Below are 20,017 nucleotides of genomic sequence, written 5' to 3'. Positions count from 1 at the left end.
TTTCGGTAATGTGCGCATGCTCAGAACTACGTAACCCTGGAATTTACCTGAAAAGTCTGCTGCCACCTAGCGTCCCAAAGTCTCCCATTGTGACCTGTTGACTTCCAACTTGATGTATTTTGGATGACATTTGGCCCTAAAAATGGTCCTATTTGCTGAGAGGTGTAGGGATATACTTTTCAAGATTGATGCTTGGAGGAACCCTACGGGGGCCAAGGACTCCCTTTATAAAATTGAGCAGAGGATTAAAGTTCAAGTGTCAATGAATAATGTTCTTTATACTGTACAAACTTTGAGACTTCTAAATATATTTTCGTCTGTTTTTGACTGTCGCATTTTTCACTGTATGCTGTGTGAGCTTATTAAGTGGGTGCACACACAACTCTGGAGTGAAAGAAACCAGATGTGTGTGTGAGAGATATCTCTTATCCAGTAAATCGTGTTGCGATATCGGCGACTACGCCAACAAAATGAACGCCTCGAATCGAGACTAATTCACATGCACTGCCCTTGTTCACCGGTTTTCATATGCTTGCAATTAAGCTCAAATTAAAGGAATCTTTGGATTTATTACAAGCCAGGTAATTACAACGGGATGCATTGTTGAGTCAGCCATGACCTTTGGAACACAACAAGGCACAAAAGAAGTATTAAAGTCACCAACCTGTTATTTAAAGACACTGGACACTAAGTTTGGTAAAATGTCAAAGACCAGTCTTCTCACCTGGTGTATCTGCATATTATGCATAAAATAACAAACCTGTATTATTTTTAACTCAATTGGTCAGCCGAGTTGCGAGATAATAATGAACGAAAAAATGCCCTTGTCACACGAAGATGTGTGCTTTCAGATGCTTGATTTCGAGACCTCAAATTCTAAATCTGAGGTCTCGAAATCAAATTCGTCGAAAATTACTTCTTTCTCGAAAACTACGTCACTTCAGAGGATGCTGGTTCTCACGATGTTTTATACTATCAACCTCTCCCCATTACTTGTATTCAAGAAAGGTTTTATGCTTATAACTATTTTGAGTAATTACCAATAGTGTCCACTGCCTTTAAGGCAGTGGACACCATTGGTAATTACTCCAAATAATTTTCGTCATAAAACCTTTCTTGATCAGGCAAATTACAATTATTTGTGACTGGTATTTCTTCTTATAGCAGTTTGGTAATTATACTCAAAATAATTATAATCATAAAACCTACTTGTTAAACTGCAAAAAAACACATGGTAAGTGCAGATTTTTCTTGAGAAAAGTTTTATGTCTGGAGAAAGGTAATACGTTTGTTGCTTTTGCTGTTAAAGGCAGTGGACACTATTGGTGATTGTCAAAGACCAGTCTGCTCACTTGGGTGTATCTCAACATTATGCATAAATAATAACAAACCTGTGAAAATTTGAACTCAATCGGTCATCGAAGTTGCGAGATAATAATGACAGAAAAAACACCCCGTCACACGAAGTTGTGTGCTTTCAGATGCTTGATTTCAAGAACTCAAGTTCTTTAAATCCGAGGTCTCGAAATCTACTTCGTGGAAAATTACTTTTTTCTTGAAAACTACGTCGTCAGAGGGGAGCCGTTTCTCACAATGTTTTAAACTATCAACAGCTCCGCATTACTCGTTACCAAGTAAGGTTTTATGTTAATAATTATTTTGAGTATGTACCAATAGTGTCAACTGCCTTTCAAATTTGGGGAAAATTTGCTACACACAATCATGAGTCGGTGAAATTCAAGAGGCGCAGGCAGGATGGAAGTTTGTGACAAAACGTTATTGCTTTATTTTAGGCGTATTTGCAACGGTCTCCTTCACTTGTCTGCTCTCGCCGAATGCCAGTTAAAAGAATTGCAAGCGAATCTAGAATTAGAAACTTCAAACCAAAAACAATTCGCTAATCCCCCAGCAGCAACTTACTAAAATAACTGTTTTTTATTGTTATGTAAAATTACCCGAGTGGTTAAAAATAACAAAATGCATTTGAGGACACACATGGTAAGACAACTTCAACATAAACATATTTCAACATAAACATAGCGAGGAGCAATTTTCAAGCATTATCATGGTTAAACAAAATCATATAATAATATTATTTCTTTGTTTTTTTTGCATCTTTGTGAGTGACAACTTTTGTAACGGTTCTATAATGATTATTAGTAGTATTTGGAAGGGATTTCTCGTGGTGTGGTTCGTATTTGGGGATATTGTTTGTTTAATTTCATTTTTTTATCCTGTTGCGCTTGGTATTTTCATAGAGTGGTATTTTTAACCAGAATTAATCAAAATCATCCAGCAAGTGCATCAATTAACCATCTAATGCAGGCTCATTAACTTTACGCGGGAGACTCTACAATCTGCCGACAGAGGGCGCGATTCCTATTTAAATACTTAGTCAGATACCCTAAACCAAATTCAACGCTGAACGTATAGATGAAGTCGAGCTTGATAAATCACGTGTGTCCCATTCAGAAACGCATGCGGTATCAGAATTTCTCAAAAACATGGACGGAGAGGAGTGACTTGCTTCTTCGAAAGAATTTTGCCCGCATTTGGCTCCATTTTACCGTTTCCTGAAAAAGGAAACGGTAGTTATGAAGTGCAAGACATGTGCTCACAAACTAAATGCAAAAAGTAAGTTTGGAATATATTTATTTATTGTGGAAACCGGAGCTTGTAAAGTTGTGTGTGATAACCCCCTTGACTTGCACAAGTTGTGCGTTATTTATAAAAGGGGTAGGCGGGGTCGGTACGTGGTCAAGGAGGCGGTGGGGGAGGAGGCTGATGCATGATCGCAACACTCAGACTTTGAATATTAAACACATTAATGCAAATTCAGCTCAATGACTTTGAGTCTGATGATGTAAATGACCTGTGACTGATAATTTGTAGTTGACAAAAAATATTGACTATTTTTTTTTTTTAGGATATAAAATTACATTCCTTTCACAGATTTTCAACAAAATGTAACACTTGTGTAAAGTTGTTTTTATTAATATTATCAGTGATTTATTTTCTTTGTATCACTCAGTGATGACCGCATATTTTATATCACTACCAATTAATAGCACAGACAGCATTTTTTGAATGAATGAAAAGTCACTTATTGTCTTCCTTCTCATTACAGCTGCATTGCATGGTGTGGTCTATCATTCATACCTGCGTCTCAACTCTCACAAGAATGTTGAAGGTCGTCAGGAGGTCGTCGACCAGAAAGACCTAGGACCACTGGTGAGTGAAACACTGGAGTTTTATCTTACATGTCTTAGGAATTGTCCAAATTGTTTAGGTTTATATCTTGATGTTTACATACAGAAATGTTTGTACATTATTGTTGTTTAGTTGCCCCTGCTAGAACCATCAAAACATTTTGTTTTTATTTTTTCTTGCAGAGGTTTCAACATTTACATTACTCTGAATTTTTAAAATTGGTTTATGAAAAAAAGATGCACAATAGATGAAATTTATTAGGTGATTTATTGCATATGGTTTCTTTTGAAGAATATAACTCCCAAAATATTTAGGTTCACCATTTTGTTTTTCTTCAGGAAAGACACAAAAACGAATCAGTGTAAAGGGTTTGCCACCTGTAGGGGGACCTCTGGTCAATTATGAAATGGTTTGAAAGAAAAATGCACAATTTCGTTTTGAATAAAAGGTGGTTTATAATTTTGTAAATTTTGAAAAAAAAAGCAACCTCAAAGTTCTTTGTTGGTACTTGTTTATTTTATTTCAGAGGTTTTATCCCTCTGAAAACAGCAAAATTCAGTGATAAAGGTTCGCCAACCATAAGGAAACCTCTGGCCAATGTTTTAACTGTTTTAGTTGAAAAATGTACCACTTCGTTTTAAAAGGCTTGGTAATTTGGTAATTTTTGAAAATTACCCTCCCCTCCCCAAATATTTTGTCAGAAATAGTTTTGTTTTATTTCAGAGGTTTTATATTTAACTCTTAAGAAGAGCAACATTCAGTGATATGGGTTCGCCACCCGCAGGGAAACTTCTGGCCAATTTGTTAACTGTGTTTAGTACCACTTCATTTTAAAAGGCAATTTTTTTTATAATTTGGTAATTTTTGAAAATTACCCTCTTCCCTCCCCAAATATTTGGTTAGAAATATTTGTTTTATTTCAGAAGGTTTATATTTAACCTAACGTCCGTCGATATATCGAAAATACTCAAAAAATCGATATTTTTTTGACATCGAAATCGCCGATGTCACTTTTATAATCATATCGTAATATCGGATTTTCGATATATCGAAACTTCGATGTTTTGAAAATTTCGATGTTCCTAAATGATATCGAAAATACCAAAAGAGTGTCCGATTATTTCAAAGAAATCTGTGTTTGAGTATTATGTAGTTTCATCATTTTGAGTTGCCCTATTAAATAAAATACGTTTTACAACCAAGTATGTCTGCATGTTCTTTGTGTTTTCGCCATCAGCCGCCGGCCTGTCGCAGAAGTTCACAGCATTATTGACTTTGCAAAAATACCCCGCAAAAACTTCCCCGAATCAACAAGACAAAACAAAACAAGAAAGAAGACAATCTTACGTTATACAGTAAAATAATCTTTCTATCAATCCAAGGTATCGTAATGGCGTCATTTTGGTCAAATAAAGCCTACACGTTGTGTTGTTGACAGCTAACATTTCCGAGGAGCTATATGGTTCGCAGACCACGCTATCGGCGGCTATTGCGTGCGTACCAGCGAAGACTATGCTGTTGTACGGTTTAAGCGTGCACACCAGCGTGTATGGTTATTGCAATTCGGGGGAAAACCCGTTTGCCCAAGCATGCGCAGACACATGGTCTTTGGTCAAGGCGGTATCGCGTGATGCACTGCGTTATTTCGACAATAGAGGGCGTTCTAGCATTCAATGTTTCTTGCCTTTGTTATAGAATGCAAAGTAAAAAGACTACGAGCCTTTATTGGAGACTATGTGACTGCATGCTGCGTGCGTTGTATATTGTGATCGCTGAGTGGTAGGTCTGTGTTTTGCGGGACTTTCTAGTGATTTTTTTTCGATGATTATCTCAACCATTTTCAACCGTAAAGGTAGTCTGCGCGCCCGTCGGACAACTTGATTGACACTTCTACGTCAATGCATCGGCAACTGACACCTTAATGTCGGCGAGTCACGCAACTCACAAAGGCTCTGTGTCATTTTGAGACGGCCAATCATGGCCAATCACGAATCGAGAATTGTGGTGAGCGTTCACCAATTGGCCAAGCCAGCGGTAGCGGCGATCATACTTTGTTGTAAAACCAGAAACAATCGGGGTGGGACTACGCAATCTGAAATTGTTTGGACTACAAACAAGTTCGGGGGATCAGACAAAAACAGGTTGAAATGTAACCTCAGAACTACGTACACAATGTCAGTCTACGGTATATATATTTCTACCTCCATGAGTATACCAAGTGCTGTTTTTAGGCTTCCATCTTGCGCGCGGGAAATACTCGATCTTTCGAGTATACTCGATATTAAATTTTCTATATATCCGTTATGGGAAAAAACCGACATCGACGGACGTTAATTTAACCTTTAAGAAGAGCAACAATCGGTGATATGGGTTCGCCACCCGTAGGAAAACCGCTGGCAATTTCTTTAACTGTTTAATTTAAAAAAGTACCACTTCATTTTAAACGGTCATTTTTTTTATAATATGGTAATTTTGGAAAATTCCCCCCCCCCCCAAATATTTGGTTAGAAACAGTTATATATCGGAGGTTTTTTATTTAACTCTTTAGAAGTTAAGTGATATGGGTTCGCCACCCATAGGGAAACCTCTCGCAAATTTTTTAACTGCTGTTTATTAATTGAAAAATTTGCCACTTCATATTAGGTGATTTATTTGGCAAGTCTTGAAAAATAAGCCCCCAAATATTTGGTTTTATATTTTTAACCAGAAGAGCAGAAATTCAGTAAAAAAGGGTTCGCCACCCGTAAGGAAACCCCTGGTAAATTTTTTATCGGTGTTTGATTGAAATTAGGTAAAATTTGAAAACTAACGGAAGCCCCCAAATATTTTGATATACAAATAGGTTTGTTTTATTTCAGAGGTTTTATATTTTACCTGTGAAAACAGGAGCAAAAAATCGGATTCGCTTCTTTCTGTTTTCTCAGCAAGTAGAACCAGTAGATTTGTTTTGCTGAAACTTTCACAGTTTTACTTCATCTTTCTATGTTTTGTCCATTAATCATTGAAAAACAAAACAAAAAAACTTATGGCCCTACCTTTTAGGCGTATTATCAATGCTTGGTTATTTTTCATCACTTCTTAACTTCATTTTTGTATCTGGTCTGGTTTCAGATTGACAGGGCATGTGCCAAGTGCCTTCACGATGGACTTCATTGCCACACCAGGCAAACACGATCAGCTGATGAAGGACAAACCGTCATCTATTTCTGCCCATCATGCAAGTAAGTTAATCACTACTTAAAGTCACCTGGAAATAGAATTTGTTTTCTTTCAAACATAAGAGTATATGCTTACGAACAATAAAACAATTTTTTTTAGTCATTGTTTATCACGATTTATATGTTTAAAAAATATATAAAGTTGTTTGGGGGGCTGACTCCGCCTACCCCTTTTGTGACGTCAATCGAGGCAGACTTTGCCTGTAAACACACGTGCAAAGTACATGTACGTCCAAGTCGTAAGTTGGTACATTTCAAAAAGTGTTTTTTCTGCATTCAGCAGCAATACACCTGGTCGGCATTGCCGGAAAAAAAAAAAATCTTGTTTTGTTTTGAAACGTACAAACTCACGACTTGGTCCGTACATGTACTTTGCAATTGTGTTTACTTTACGCATTACAGGCAAAGTCTGCGTCGATTGACGTCACGAACAGTGCCCTCTCGGGTCGGGTCTACTCTTAAATTTGTAAATAACATAAGAACTGATTTTTTAAAACCTTAGTTAACTGTTTATTCACATTCCACTCATCAAAACACATATTAGTGACAAAAGCTTTATTTTGAAAAAAATACCACTTCCAGGTGACTTTAAACCTGGTTCATACTTCCTGCAAATGCAAAGTGAATTTTGGCGACCCAGCCCTGTTTAGTTAACGAATGTTTCAAAGAGGTTGAACACAGTTCAACTGTTGCGAGTGATTCATTGCGAGTTTGTGACAACAAAATTTGATCGCATTTGCAGGAAGTATGAACCGGGCTTTAGGCTTGTAGATCCTTTTAGGTTTATCATACAGTTTCCATAGATTGTGCAGGGGTTAGTAGGTACCTGTGAGGGCAGAGATGGTTCTTGTGATTTATTTATCACTACATATTTGGCTGCACAGGCATTTTCTAAGTTGGTTTGATGAATGAAATAAATGGTCCATTGATCAGGGGTAACATTGTTGAAGAGCCACGAGCGTCACTGAATGACGGATTTCAGTGCTACATGCGGATACGTACAAGCAGAAATTCACTGTTCATATGACATGTGTGTAAACCGTTGTCGGAAGTGTCATGGCCGAGCGGTTAAGAGCATCAAGTTCAAACTCTGGTGTTTCTGATCAGCAGAGTGTGGGTTCGAATCCCCAGCCATGACACTTGTGTCCTTAAGCGAGACACTTAACCATTGCTTCGCCCTTCGGATTGGATGTAAAGCCGCAGGTCCCATTTAAAAGAACGCAGTGCATGCACTAATCGAAAAAGAGAAGGGGTTCGCCCTGGTGTTCCTGGCTTTGGCTGCTGTATGCGCCGTAGCACCATGTACACCATTACATGGTGTGCTAAGGATTAGGTCTCATAATTTCAAAATCTTCATCCCACTCACCTTGCAGTAAAAATATTTGGAGCTTTGTATCCTTTGGAAAAGGCGCGTTATAAATACGTTTATTTTAATTTTTAATATTGTTATTATTAAAGCACAATATGGTTACAAGTGCATCCATCAGCAAAACAGAAACCAACAAATCATGCAATTGGATCTTGCGAAGGATCTTGCGAAGGATCTGCGGTGAACTTTACAAAGAGTTAAGACTAGTCTTATCTTGTTATGACAAGTTACTCGTCTAACTTACGACTAGCCTTAAGTTAGGACCAGTCCTAACTCTTTGTGAAATCGACCCCAGGATGGTTAAGTAATTTTTTAATATTTTTTTGTATATTTACAGGCATCAATAGATTGAGTACTCCTGAAGAGAATCAACATCTTCGATCTTCAGTCTACACTGAGAGGAACTCAAGGCCAGAGCGCACTGGAACAAGGAGATGAAATCCCCACCGGCGACGACGACGACCCGATGCCAGAGAGATGTCTTACTGATGAGGAGGCAATTTTTTGGCTGTGTTTATTCATTGAAAAATGCAGCATTACATAAAAGGTGATTTAAAAGTTTTGAAAAACAAGCCCCCAAATATTTGAATATTTTTATATTTTGAACTCTGAAAACAGAAGAGCAAAAATTCAGTGACAAAGGGTTCGCCACCCGTAAGGAAACCCCTGGCCGATTTTTTAACTGTGTTTGATTGATAATTGCGCCACTTCAAATTGAAAGTTGACATTTGGTAAATTTTGAAAAATAACAGCAGATCCCTCCAAATATTTTGATGTACAAATAGGTTCGTTTTATTTCAGAGGTTTTATATTTTACCTGTGAAAAAAGAGAGCAAAAAGATGTATCAAAATCTTTACCTTGGATGGATTCATCGCTACTGTGACAGGGTTTGCTTCTTTCTGTTTTCTAAGCAAGTAGAACCAATAAACCTATTTTGCTGAAACTTTCACTGTTTTATTTCATCTTTTTAACCATTTGTGAAATTGACCCCAGGATGGTTAGGGTCAAAGGTTCATTTTTTTAATGTAAAAGTAATTTTGTTATATATTTTTTTATATTTACAGGCATCAAGAGATTGAGTACTCCTGAAGAGAATCAACATCTTTGGATCAGTCTACACTTATAGATCTCAAGACAAGAGCTCACTGGAACAAGGAGATGAAATCACCACTGGCGACGAGGACAACGATGACGACCTGATGCCACAGAAATGGCTTACTGATGAGGAGGCCGATTTTTTGACTGGTTTATTCATTGAAAAATGCGCCACTTCATATAAGGTGATTTTTAAGTTTTGAAAAACAAGCCCCCAACTATTTGGTTTTATATTTTGAACTCTGAAAACAGAAGAGCAAAAATTCAGTGACAAAGGGTTCGCCACCCGTAAGGAAACCCCTGGCCGATTTTTTAACTGTGTTGGATTGAAAATTGCACCACTTCAAATTGAAAGTTGACATTTGGTAAATTTTGAAAAATAACAGGAAACCCCTCCAAATATTTTGATATACAAATAGGTTCGTTTTATTTGAGAGGTTTTATATTTTACCTGTGAAAACAGAGAGTAAAAATCAGTGACAGTCTGTAAGGAAATCCCTGGCCAATTATTTTTAAATGTTTGGGAAAAAAGCAAACATGTATCGAAATCTTTACCTTGGATGGATTCATCGCTACTGTGACAGGGTTTTGCTTCTTTCTGTTTTCTAAGCAAGTAGAACCAATTAACCTATTTTGCTGAACTTTTCACTGTTTTATTTCATCTTTCTAACCATTTGTGAAATCGACCCCAAGATGGTTAGGGTCAAAGGTTCATTTTTTTATGTAAAAGTAATTTTTTTATATATTTTTTTATATTTACAGGCATCAAGAGATTGAGTACTCCTGAAGAGAATCAACATCTTCGGATCAGTCTACATTTAAAGATCTCAAGACAAGAGCTCACTGGAACAAGGAGATGAAATCACCACCGGCGACGAGGACAACGATGACGACCTGATGCCACAGAAATGGCTTACTGATGAGGAGGCCGATTTTTTGACTGGTTTATTCATTGAAAAATGCGCCACTTCACATAAGGTGATTGTTAAGTTTTGAAAAACAAGCCCCCAACTATTGGTTTTATATTTTGAACTCTGAGAACAGAAGAGCAAAAATTCAGTGACAAAGGGTTCGCCACCCGTAAGGAAACCCCTGGCCGATTTTTTAACTGTGTTGATTGAAAATTGCACCACTTCAAATTGAAAGTTGACATTTGGTAAATTTTGAAAAATAACAGGAAACCCCTCCAAATATTTTGATATACAAATAGGTTCGTTTTATTTGAGAGGTTTTATATTTTACCTGTGAAAACAGAGAGTAAAAATCAGTGACAGTCTGTAAGGAAATCCCTGGCCAATTATTTTTAAATGTTTGGGAAAAAAGCAAACATGTATCGAAATCTTTACCTTGGATGGATTCATCGCTACTGTGACAGGGTTTTGCTTCTTTCTGCTTTCTAAGCACGTAGAACCAATTAACCTATTTTGCTGAACTTTTCACTGTTTTATTTCATCTTTCTAACCATTTGTGAAATCGACCCCAGGATGGTTAGGGTCAAAGGTTCATTTTTTTATGTAAAAGTAATTTTTTTATATATTTTTTTATATTTACAGGCATCAAGAGATTGAGTACTCCTGAAGAGAATCAACATCTTCGGATCAGTCTACATTTAAAGATCTCAAGACAAGAGCTCACTGGAACAAGGAGATGAAATCACCACCGGCGACGAGGACAACGATGACGACCTGATGCCACAGAAATGGCTTACTGATGAGGAGGCCGATTTTTTGACTGGTTTATTCATTGAAAAATGCGCCACTTCACATAAGGTGATTTTTAAGTTTTGAAAAACAAGCCCCCAACTATTTGGTTTTATATTTTGAACTCTGAAAACAGAAGAGCAAGTATTCAGTGACAAAGGGTTCGCCACCCGTAAGGAAACCCCTGGCCGATATTTTAACTGTGTTGGATTGAAAATTGCACCACTTCAAATTGAAAGTTGACATTTGGTAAATTTTGAAAAATAACAGGAAACCCCTCCAAATATTTTGATATACAAATAGGTTCGTTTTATTTGAGAGGTTTGATATTTTACCTGTGAAAACAGAGAGTAAAAATCAGTGACAGTAAGGAAATCCCTGGCCAATTATTTTTAAATGTTTGGGAAAAAAGCAAACATGTATCGAAATCTTTACCTTGGATGGATTCATTGCTACTGTGACAGGGTTTTGCTTCTTTCCGTTTTCTAAGCAAGTAGAACCAATTAACCTATTTTGCTGAACTTTTCACTGTTTTATTTCATCTTTCTAACCATTTGTGAAATCGACCCCAAGATGGTTAGGGTCAAAGGTTCATTTTTTTATGTAAAAGTAATTTTTTTCATGTTTTTTTATATTTACAGGCATCAAGAGATTGAGTACTCCTGATGAGAATCAACATCTTCGGATCAGTCTACACTTATAGATCTCAAGACAAGAGCTCACTGGAACAAGGAGTTAAATCACCACCGGCGACGAGGACAACGATGACGACCTGATGCCACAGAAATGGCTTACTGATGAGGAGGCCGATTTTTTGACTGGTTTATTCATTGAAAAATGCGCCACTTCACATAAGGTGATTGTTAAGTTTTGAAAAACAAGCCCCCAACTATTTGGTTTTATATTTTGAACTCTGAAAACAGAAGAGCAAAAATTCAGTGACAAAGGGTTCGCCACCCGTAAGGAAACCCCTGGCCGATTTTTTAACTGTGTTGATTGAAAATTGCACCACTTCAAATTGAAAGTTGACATTTGGTAAATTTTGAAAAGTAACAGGAAACCCCTCCAAATATTTTGATATACAAATAGGTTCGTTTTATTTGAGAGGTTTTATATTTTACCTGTGAAAGCAGAGAGCAAAAATCAGTGACAGTCTGTAAGGAAACCCCTGGCCAATTATTTTTAAATGTTTGGGGAAAAAGCAAACATAGTTTGTTGATGTATCAAAATCTTTACCTTGGATGGATTCATCGCTACTGTGACAGGGTTTTACTTCTTTCTGTTTTCTAAGCAAGTAGAACCAATTAACCTATTTTGCTGAAACTTTCACTGTTTTATTTCATCTTTCTAACCGTTTGTGAAATCGACCCCAGGATGGTTAGGGTCAAAGGTTCATTTTTTTATGTAAAAGTAATTTTTTTTAATGTTTTTTTATATTTACAGGCATCAAGAGATTGAGTACTCCTGATGAGAATCAACATCTTCGGATCAGTCTACACTTATAGATCTCAAGACAAGAGCTCACTGGAACAAGGAGATGAAATCACCACCGGCGACGACGACAACAATGATGACCTGATGCCACAGAGATGTCTTACTGATGAGGAGGCCGATTTTTTGACTGGTTTATTCATTGAAAAATGTGCCACTTCATATAAGGTGATTCATAAGTTTTGAAAAACAAGCCCCCAACTATTTGGTTTTATATTTTGAACTCTGAAAACAGAAGAGCAAAAATTCAGTGACATAGGGTTCGCCACCAGTAAGGAAACCCCTAGCCGATTTTTTAACTGTGTTTGATTGAAAATTGCGCTACTTCAAGTTGAAAGTTTACATTTAAATTTTGAAAAATAACGTAAACCCCTCCAAATATTTTGATACACAAATAGGTTCGTTTTATTTCAGAGGTTTTATATTTTACCTGTGAAAACAGAGGAGCAAAAATCAGTGAGAAAGGGTTCGTGTCCGTATGGAAACCCTTGGCAAATTTTTTTTTTAATGTTTGGGAAAAAAAGCAAACATAATTTGTTGATGTATCGAATTCTTTACCTCGGCTGAATTCATCGCTACTGTGACAGGGTTTGCTTCTTTCTGTTTTCTCAGCAAGTAGAACCAATTAACCTACTTTGCTGAAACTTTCACTGTTTTATTTCAACTTTCTAACCATTTGTGAAATCGACCCCAAGATGGTTAGGGTCAAAGGTTCATTTTTTATGTAAAAGTAATTTTTTTATTTTTTATTTTTTTTATTTACAGGCATCAAGAGATTGAGTACTCCTGAAGAGAATCAAAATCTTCGGATCGGTCTACACTGAGAGAAACTCGAGGCAAGAGCGCACTGGAACAAGGAGATGAAATCACCACCGACGACAACGACGACCACCACCTGATGCCAGAGAGATATGTTACTGATGAGGAGGCCGAGCATCCATCCCAGTATGGGTACTTAAATAAGATAAGGATCCTTTATCACTGACAGTGCCATCAGGATTGTCTCAAGAAACAAAATGAGGCTTGACAACAAAATTAAGTCTAGTTCCTTTTTGGTAAACTTTGAGCGTTTCGAGCGGGTTTTGATCGGTACACGGGAACCAGACAAAATGGCCGAACTGTGGTAAAGGTGTTTTTAAACTGTCAGTGTTGCTTACATTAGTTTGCGATAACTCGTGCTTTATAGCTTGTTTCAAAAAATCTGAAAAAAAAATCTGAAATTGAATTGTTTACCATCATCAATTGTTGTTTTGATCGATCCTCCCCTAACCCCTGGGGTGGGTTAATCGATTGAAAGAATGAACAAGAAACTTGAGTGCACACCTTTTATGATAAAAGCCTTCTAGCTCTGGTTAGGATTATGGCATACTTAGTAACTTATGGGTCATGACAAGACTAAAACTCCCTTTCTCCTGAGAGTTGGTCATTGCACAAATGTCATCCTCGATACTGTTACTACGACACGCCTGATGCATTACGGAGGCAACGTTGCCACTGGGCATTGCCTGGGTGCCCCTTGAAATGTTCTTGCAATTATTCCATAGAGGTGCCCTTTACCAAGAAAAACCACCTTGGTTCACTTGCCCTGTTTAAATGACTGAGCTGTCCTTTTCTGCTAGGAGTTTGAGTCATAGCAAACTAGGAACCTATCAACGTGTTCTCTAGCAGTGGCTTACTGTTGTACCACTACCATCACACATGACTTTCATCCCTTTCTGCAAGGGATTGGGTCACAGCAAACTTAAAAAAGTTTTACATCAGTGGCTTACTGTTGTACCACTACCATCACACATGACTTTCATCCCTTTCTGCAAGGGATTGGGTCACAGCAAACTTAGTAACGTTTTACATCAGTGGCTTACTGTTGTACCACTACCATCACACGTGACTTTCATCCCTTTCTGCTAGGGATTGTGTCGCAGCAAACTTAGTAAAGTTTTAGTTTAGTGGATTACTGTTGTACCACTACCATCACACGTGATTTTCATCCCTTTCTGCTAGGGATTGTGTCGCCGCAAACTTAGTAGCGTTTTATATTAGTGGCTTACTGTTGTACCACTACCATCATACACGACTTTCATCCCTTTCTGCTAGGGATTGGGTCACAGCAAACTAAATGTTGAGGTTCATATGTACATACATGACCTTCCCCCCTTCCTACCTGGGGGAAATGATTGGTACTTTCTATTAATCCACCTGCCGTGTGACCACTGACCCTTCCCCTGTGGGGTAAGGTTACTGTAAACCTTTGCGGCTGTATGTCTGAAATGGCCACTTGCCATATTACCTCTGCCCCCCCTCCCCTTCCCACCTGGGGTATTTATTGCAATAACACAATGATAAATCTTGAATCATGTGTTGTGAATTGTTTTTATAGACTAACAGGCCTGTATGCCTCTTTTTTGAAAAGACAAGGGCACCAGAGCATTTTCTCCTTGGTAAAACGCACTCTATGAGGAAATTGTAAATCTGTACTAGATCATTTCAAGGGCACCAAGGCAATGACCAGGGGCATCGAGGCTATCGCCTTCGTTGCCTCCGTGAAGTATCAAGCCTGGATTTATTCATTGTGCATTTGACTGCATCTGTGATCCAACTTCACAAAAAGAAGACAAATCATTACGTGAAACATTTCGCTTATCATTCTTTGTGTTGGCCACACGCAAAATAAATTGTTGTCAATCAAAGCTATTCTTAGTTTTGGCTTTAAACTTAATTTTGGGACAGGAAATATGACAATGCGAAAAGATTTGTCCTTTTTGGTAATTTGGGTCACAACTGCAAAATATTTGTGTATTTTACATAAATTATCTTAATACTTTATGGAGACATTCCCACAAAATGAGTTCACATTACTTTATATACAAAATGCGTACATTTTTCATGTAGAACGTTCGACTTTACTTCCCAAAAATACAGAATTTTAAATTCTTATTTTTTTTTTTACTCTATTGGCAATTTTTTTTCCCCCTACTACTTTTAAAACTTTGCTCACTTTAAAAACTCTTCTTTTCTAGATTTTTTCCAGAGTTGGAATATCTTAGCAAATTTTACAGAAATGTTTGTTTTCCTGTTTAGGAAAACAAAACTTTCTGTAAAATTTGCTTGCGACGCAAATTGTGGGAGTGTCTCTGGTTCTATATTGATATTTTGATGATTGTGAAGCCAAGTACAACTTGCACTCAATACAATTAATGCAAGCGGAACACATCCTAAAGTTGTATTCTTGGGACCAATCTTCATGACATACAAGTACGTCTTCATTTTAACTAAATTTATTCCTTTTTGGCACGACATGTTTGGATAAGTGTGATGCACACCTGTCCAAATTCAAAATAAAATTGTTTTAAAAGTACAATATTTGTTACGAAACTCACAAACTTCATTTGATTTTTTTTTTCTTCTTTGCATTGCTTGCGACAGTAATAATTAACAGTTCTAAATTTTAGTGATTTTTTTTTGCATCAGCTGATACAAACAAAAATCTAATTTCAGAGATAGCTTTATTTCAACTCAAGGATTGTAAATGTTGTACTTGGCTGTTTTTAGAATTTGAAAAATTATGTTGTAAGTTAATTGGTTACCATTCATTAAATGCTGTAGAAAGCACCACTGAACTGTAGAAGCAGCAGAGTTGTGCAAACGTGTGTGCCGGTCGGTGTGGCCAACTACTATCTGGAAAGTGTGACGACCTAATGATCCAAGAGTTAATGGTTGGGTAAGCATTTTATTAAGTGAAATCTTGTTAATGTGGTGCTGGTAGTCTGTCTTACCGGTGTCCTACCTTACATGATTGACAAACTATTTCAACTTTCTCGATCTCCGACAAAAAAACGAAACCTAAGAAAGAAAGGATTTAGTTGCCTGTTGAAGTCGTTGGGGGCCTGTATCAAAAGTGTCAAGGACTGAGGACCATTGCACTTTTTTGCACATTTTTTACCTGATCATTTTGTTATCCTAAGTTGGTACCCGTCTCTCTATACTGTTCCTGTGTAAACGGGTCTACTTTTTGAGCAACTTCTCTACACTGGACATCCTCTTCTGATCTGAGGGAGCCTCTGAACTTGACGGATGACGGAGACTTCTACACAGATGTTGGTGCGAGGGTCGGAGAAACGAGATTCTGAACATGGCTATTCACATTTCAATCAGGTACTCAGGCTTTTACATTGGTTTCACTTGTGTTAAGAAGTTTTGACTGTATCAAAAGGAGATATCAACGATGACATTGGGATTGTGTAGGAAGTTAACAGGGTCCTTTATAGAAGAAACATCATCGCTTAGATAGATGCCGTTGTGCATTAGGTAATTGTAACTGGTTCAATTCTCAGCCACAGTAGGTTGTATGTACACTCCTTCGTCAGTTAGAATAGTGTTTAGATTTTAGATTTAGTTAAAACCCCTGCTGAACTGGTTGACAATATTCAGTCTATGACGTTAACTATTGGTCTATTTCAGTGACCAATTAACTAGGTTGTTCATTGTAGGTTTTGAGTGGTTAGCTTTATGACAGATTCTACAGTAGGTATGTTAACGACAATCAGTTGAGGAAATGATTTACAAATGATGTTGACCAATAAACATTGTTTTTTAACAAAAGTACTGCCACTGTGGTGCGCATGATTTGTATACATTTTTCATAAACGTAGTAGTTTAGCTGCAGTAGGTGTTTTCAATCCTTCAGGGTATTAATTATTGATAATTGTGAACAGTTTTTACAACTGGTTAACCCTTTTCCAGCTGAACATGGGGACGACACTCAGGCGATTTACAAACACTCACAAAATGTGTTCAGCTGCAATGTTTGAATCTTGTCTCTCTAGTTATTTAGGCTGTTAAAGTGACAAAGACACTAATATTTTGACAGGTTCATAAAAGAGTTGGCAAGTTTAAGATATGTAACCCGTAGAACTGTTCGGAACAAATGCAACCTACTAGTTTTTTGTCAGTACAACAATTGTATTTTTTTTTTTAAAGATCTCTTTGAAACGAGACAAATTTTGTGCGATGTCCATCAATTATTTTAATTCTTTTATGGTTAACATGAGAATGTCTCAACATGTACAACAGCGAAGTGTACAATGGATCAAACTAGGTGTTTATTAGCAGTATTAGTGTAGACTTTTTCAGTTAAATAACCTGGCTAGGTAGTTATAGGAAGCATAAACACTAGTCCAGTATTAGTGTAGAATTATTAAACAAATAACTCAATTAGTTATTTCTCAATTTGCTTGTTAGCTTGATTTTGTTATGCCAAAAAGACACAGCAGGAATAGGTAATCTAAATAAGACGTCACTTTGTTACTTTAGTCATGCACTGTTTACAGAATCACAGGTGTCTTTCTAGATGGAAAATACACCGAAGTTATCAGCGATCTTATCGTCACTGATAAAACCTTAGTTTTCCGACATCGACATCAGATTCATTTTTATTCAAAAACATTGCAGTTTATAATTGATACGAAATCATTAGTTTGCAGTGGTTGGTTTGCAGATTTACATGAAGTTAATCAGTAGGAGTAGTTGTTGATCCTAGATGTTCAATACTTTATTGGGACTTTATCAGCAATTTGTAGTTCCGTAGGATTTGAAACTTTGTTGTACTTAACTTAGGATCTTATCGTCACTGATAAAACCTTAATTTTCCGACATCGACGTCGGACTCATTTTTATGCAAAAACATTGTAATTTAAAATTGGTGCGGAAATCATTAGCATGCAGTTGTTGGTTTGCAGATTTACATCAAGTTAATCAGTAGGAGTAGTTGTTGATCCTAGATGTTCAATACTTTAATGGGACTTCATTAGCAATTTGTAGTTCCGTAGGAATTGAAACTTTGTTGTACTTAGGAGTTTAGAATTTGTTTAGAGATAGGTTAGGGTTTTTTTTAAGAGTTTTTTTTTCTCAGTCTAGTTATCCTTCATAAACCCAATGTCATCTACAATATCTCCTGTAATGATACTCAATGCAATGAAGATGCAAATCTGATGTTTGTGTATAACCTCACTTTTGACTTTGACTTCATTTGAACGTGTAATCACACACACTGTTAAAATATTGCGATGTTTTAACAAATCCAAAACTTATGAAGGAGTGTAGTACTTCTAATGCAAGTGAAACCAATACATTCCTGAGTATGCTGTTAATTTTGAAAAGAACATGCGTATTTTAGTTCTTTTTTTTGTGCTTGTTGTTCAAGTTCAGCCGCCATGTTGGAATCTTGTTTCTCTGATCAGCGCATCATCATCTGGGTTGAAGTCTTCGTTATTCTGATGGTACAGGACTCAATCGGTGACGGAGAGGAAGCGTCCTTTTACACTTCAACCAAAATTCAAACTTGAAACTTTACTCCAAGAACTTAGCGACGTGTTTGCCCGAACAGGGGGAGACGTCCGATGGTACACTTGATACAGATTCATCAAACATTTTAACGGGCAACATAATCCTTTCCGACTTTTGTTTTGGACTTTGAAAAAAAAAAATCTTAAGTTTGTTTTTGGCTTCGAACTTTTAAAAAAACAATCTTTTTAGTTTGTCAATCATGTAAGGCAGGACATTGGTAAAACAGACTATCAATGAAACATTTACTTGATTTAACTTAATAAAATGCTTTCCTTCCATTAATACTAAGATCATTTAGTCGCTTCACTTTCTAGATAGTAGTTGGCCACACCGACCGGCACACACGTTTGCGCAACTCTGCTGCTTCTACAGTTCAGTGGTGCTTAAAAAAAAAATCACTTAAAAAACGCCTTTTTTTATATAGACTAAGTCAGCCAAAAATATTTCTCGTGCCGTTGTACGGTTCGAAATTAACTGCGTAAAAAGTTTGGCCCTACCCCCCCTATTATTAAAATCATGATCAACCAAATGCACCCCCTATAGGGGTGCAGAAGAGACTGTATCCCATAGCAATGTACACCAACAAAGTAATCAACTAGAAATTTGCACATGACACTTATACAAGGCATCAAATTCAAATTACCATTAGATTGTATTGCTAGGTACATCAAAATGGAATGCAGCCCCTTATTAAAGGTATCGTCTTATAGCTTGTTGTGACTTTAAAGAACAATAAAATGAAGTCCCATTGTGGACTTAGTCATTTTTTGACCAAATCACTAGCCATTGTTTGCACTTAGTCATTTTTTGAGCAGAAACTCATAGTCAATGTTTGTACTTAGTCTTTTGTTTTTACTGAGTAATTTTTTGAGAAAAACACTTAGTAATTTTTGACTTTCTGTGTCCTATTGTGGACTTAGTCATTTTTTGAGCAGAAACTCATAGTCAATGTTTGTACTTAAACTTTTGTTTTTACTGAGTAATTTTTTGAGAAAAACACTTAGTAATTTTTGACTTTCTGTGTCCTATTGTGGACTTAGTAATTTTTTGACCAATACACTAGCCATTGTTTGTACTTAGTCATTTTTTGAGCAGAAACTCATAGTCAATGTTTGTACTTAGTCTTTTTTTTTTGAATCAGTAATTTTTTGAGAAAAACATTTTGTGGACTTCAAAAAGTTTCGAAGATTGAGATTATAAAGTCACAAAACAAGCTATAAGATGCGGCCTTTTCAGAAGATACAACATTGGTAGTTACGCTATTGTGAAGTGAACTTATAAGTTTAATGCGGGAATTTAGTGAACATGCATTACCTTCAATTTTGGTTAGCATGCAAGTAAACATTCATCTAAATGTCCACTTGATGTAAAAACTGTATTGGGTTAAACAATAAATAAAGAAATTTGTTTTGAAAACGCTGCAAGTTTGAGATAAAGTTTTTTGTGTCAAAATTTGTGCACTCTTTATGCAGTATATGAATACCAATGTTGTACCTTCTTTATAACTAAGAAATAGAACCTGTAAACCATAAAGGAGTCAAATTTAATTAGATTTGTTTGAAAAGATACAAAAAACGCTTTGATTCTGTAA

The 20,017-nt window shown here is 36.7% G+C and overlaps 1 protein-coding gene across 1 annotated transcript; it reads left to right on the top strand.

The window, feature by feature from the left end:
• Positions 1-2,522: 2,522 nt before the first annotated feature.
• On the top strand, positions 2,523-6,408 carry LOC117298700 (DNA-directed RNA polymerase I subunit RPA12-like; the record flags this gene model as incomplete). The annotated part of the gene is made up of 3 exons (XM_033782016.1): positions 2,523-2,634; positions 3,128-3,231; positions 6,322-6,408. Coding segments are annotated over 3 exons (303 nt in total), but the record flags the coding sequence as incomplete, so codon positions are not given.
• Positions 6,409-20,017: the final 13,609 nt, after the last annotated feature.

The sequence above is a fragment of the Asterias rubens genome, chromosome 13 (genome assembly GCF_902459465.1).
Source record: "Asterias rubens chromosome 13, eAstRub1.3, whole genome shotgun sequence".
Classification (NCBI taxonomy): Eukaryota; Metazoa; Echinodermata; class Asteroidea; order Forcipulatida; family Asteriidae; genus Asterias; species Asterias rubens.
Note: the sequence above shows the minus strand (reverse complement) of the source record. Positions and strands in the feature narration are given on the sequence as shown.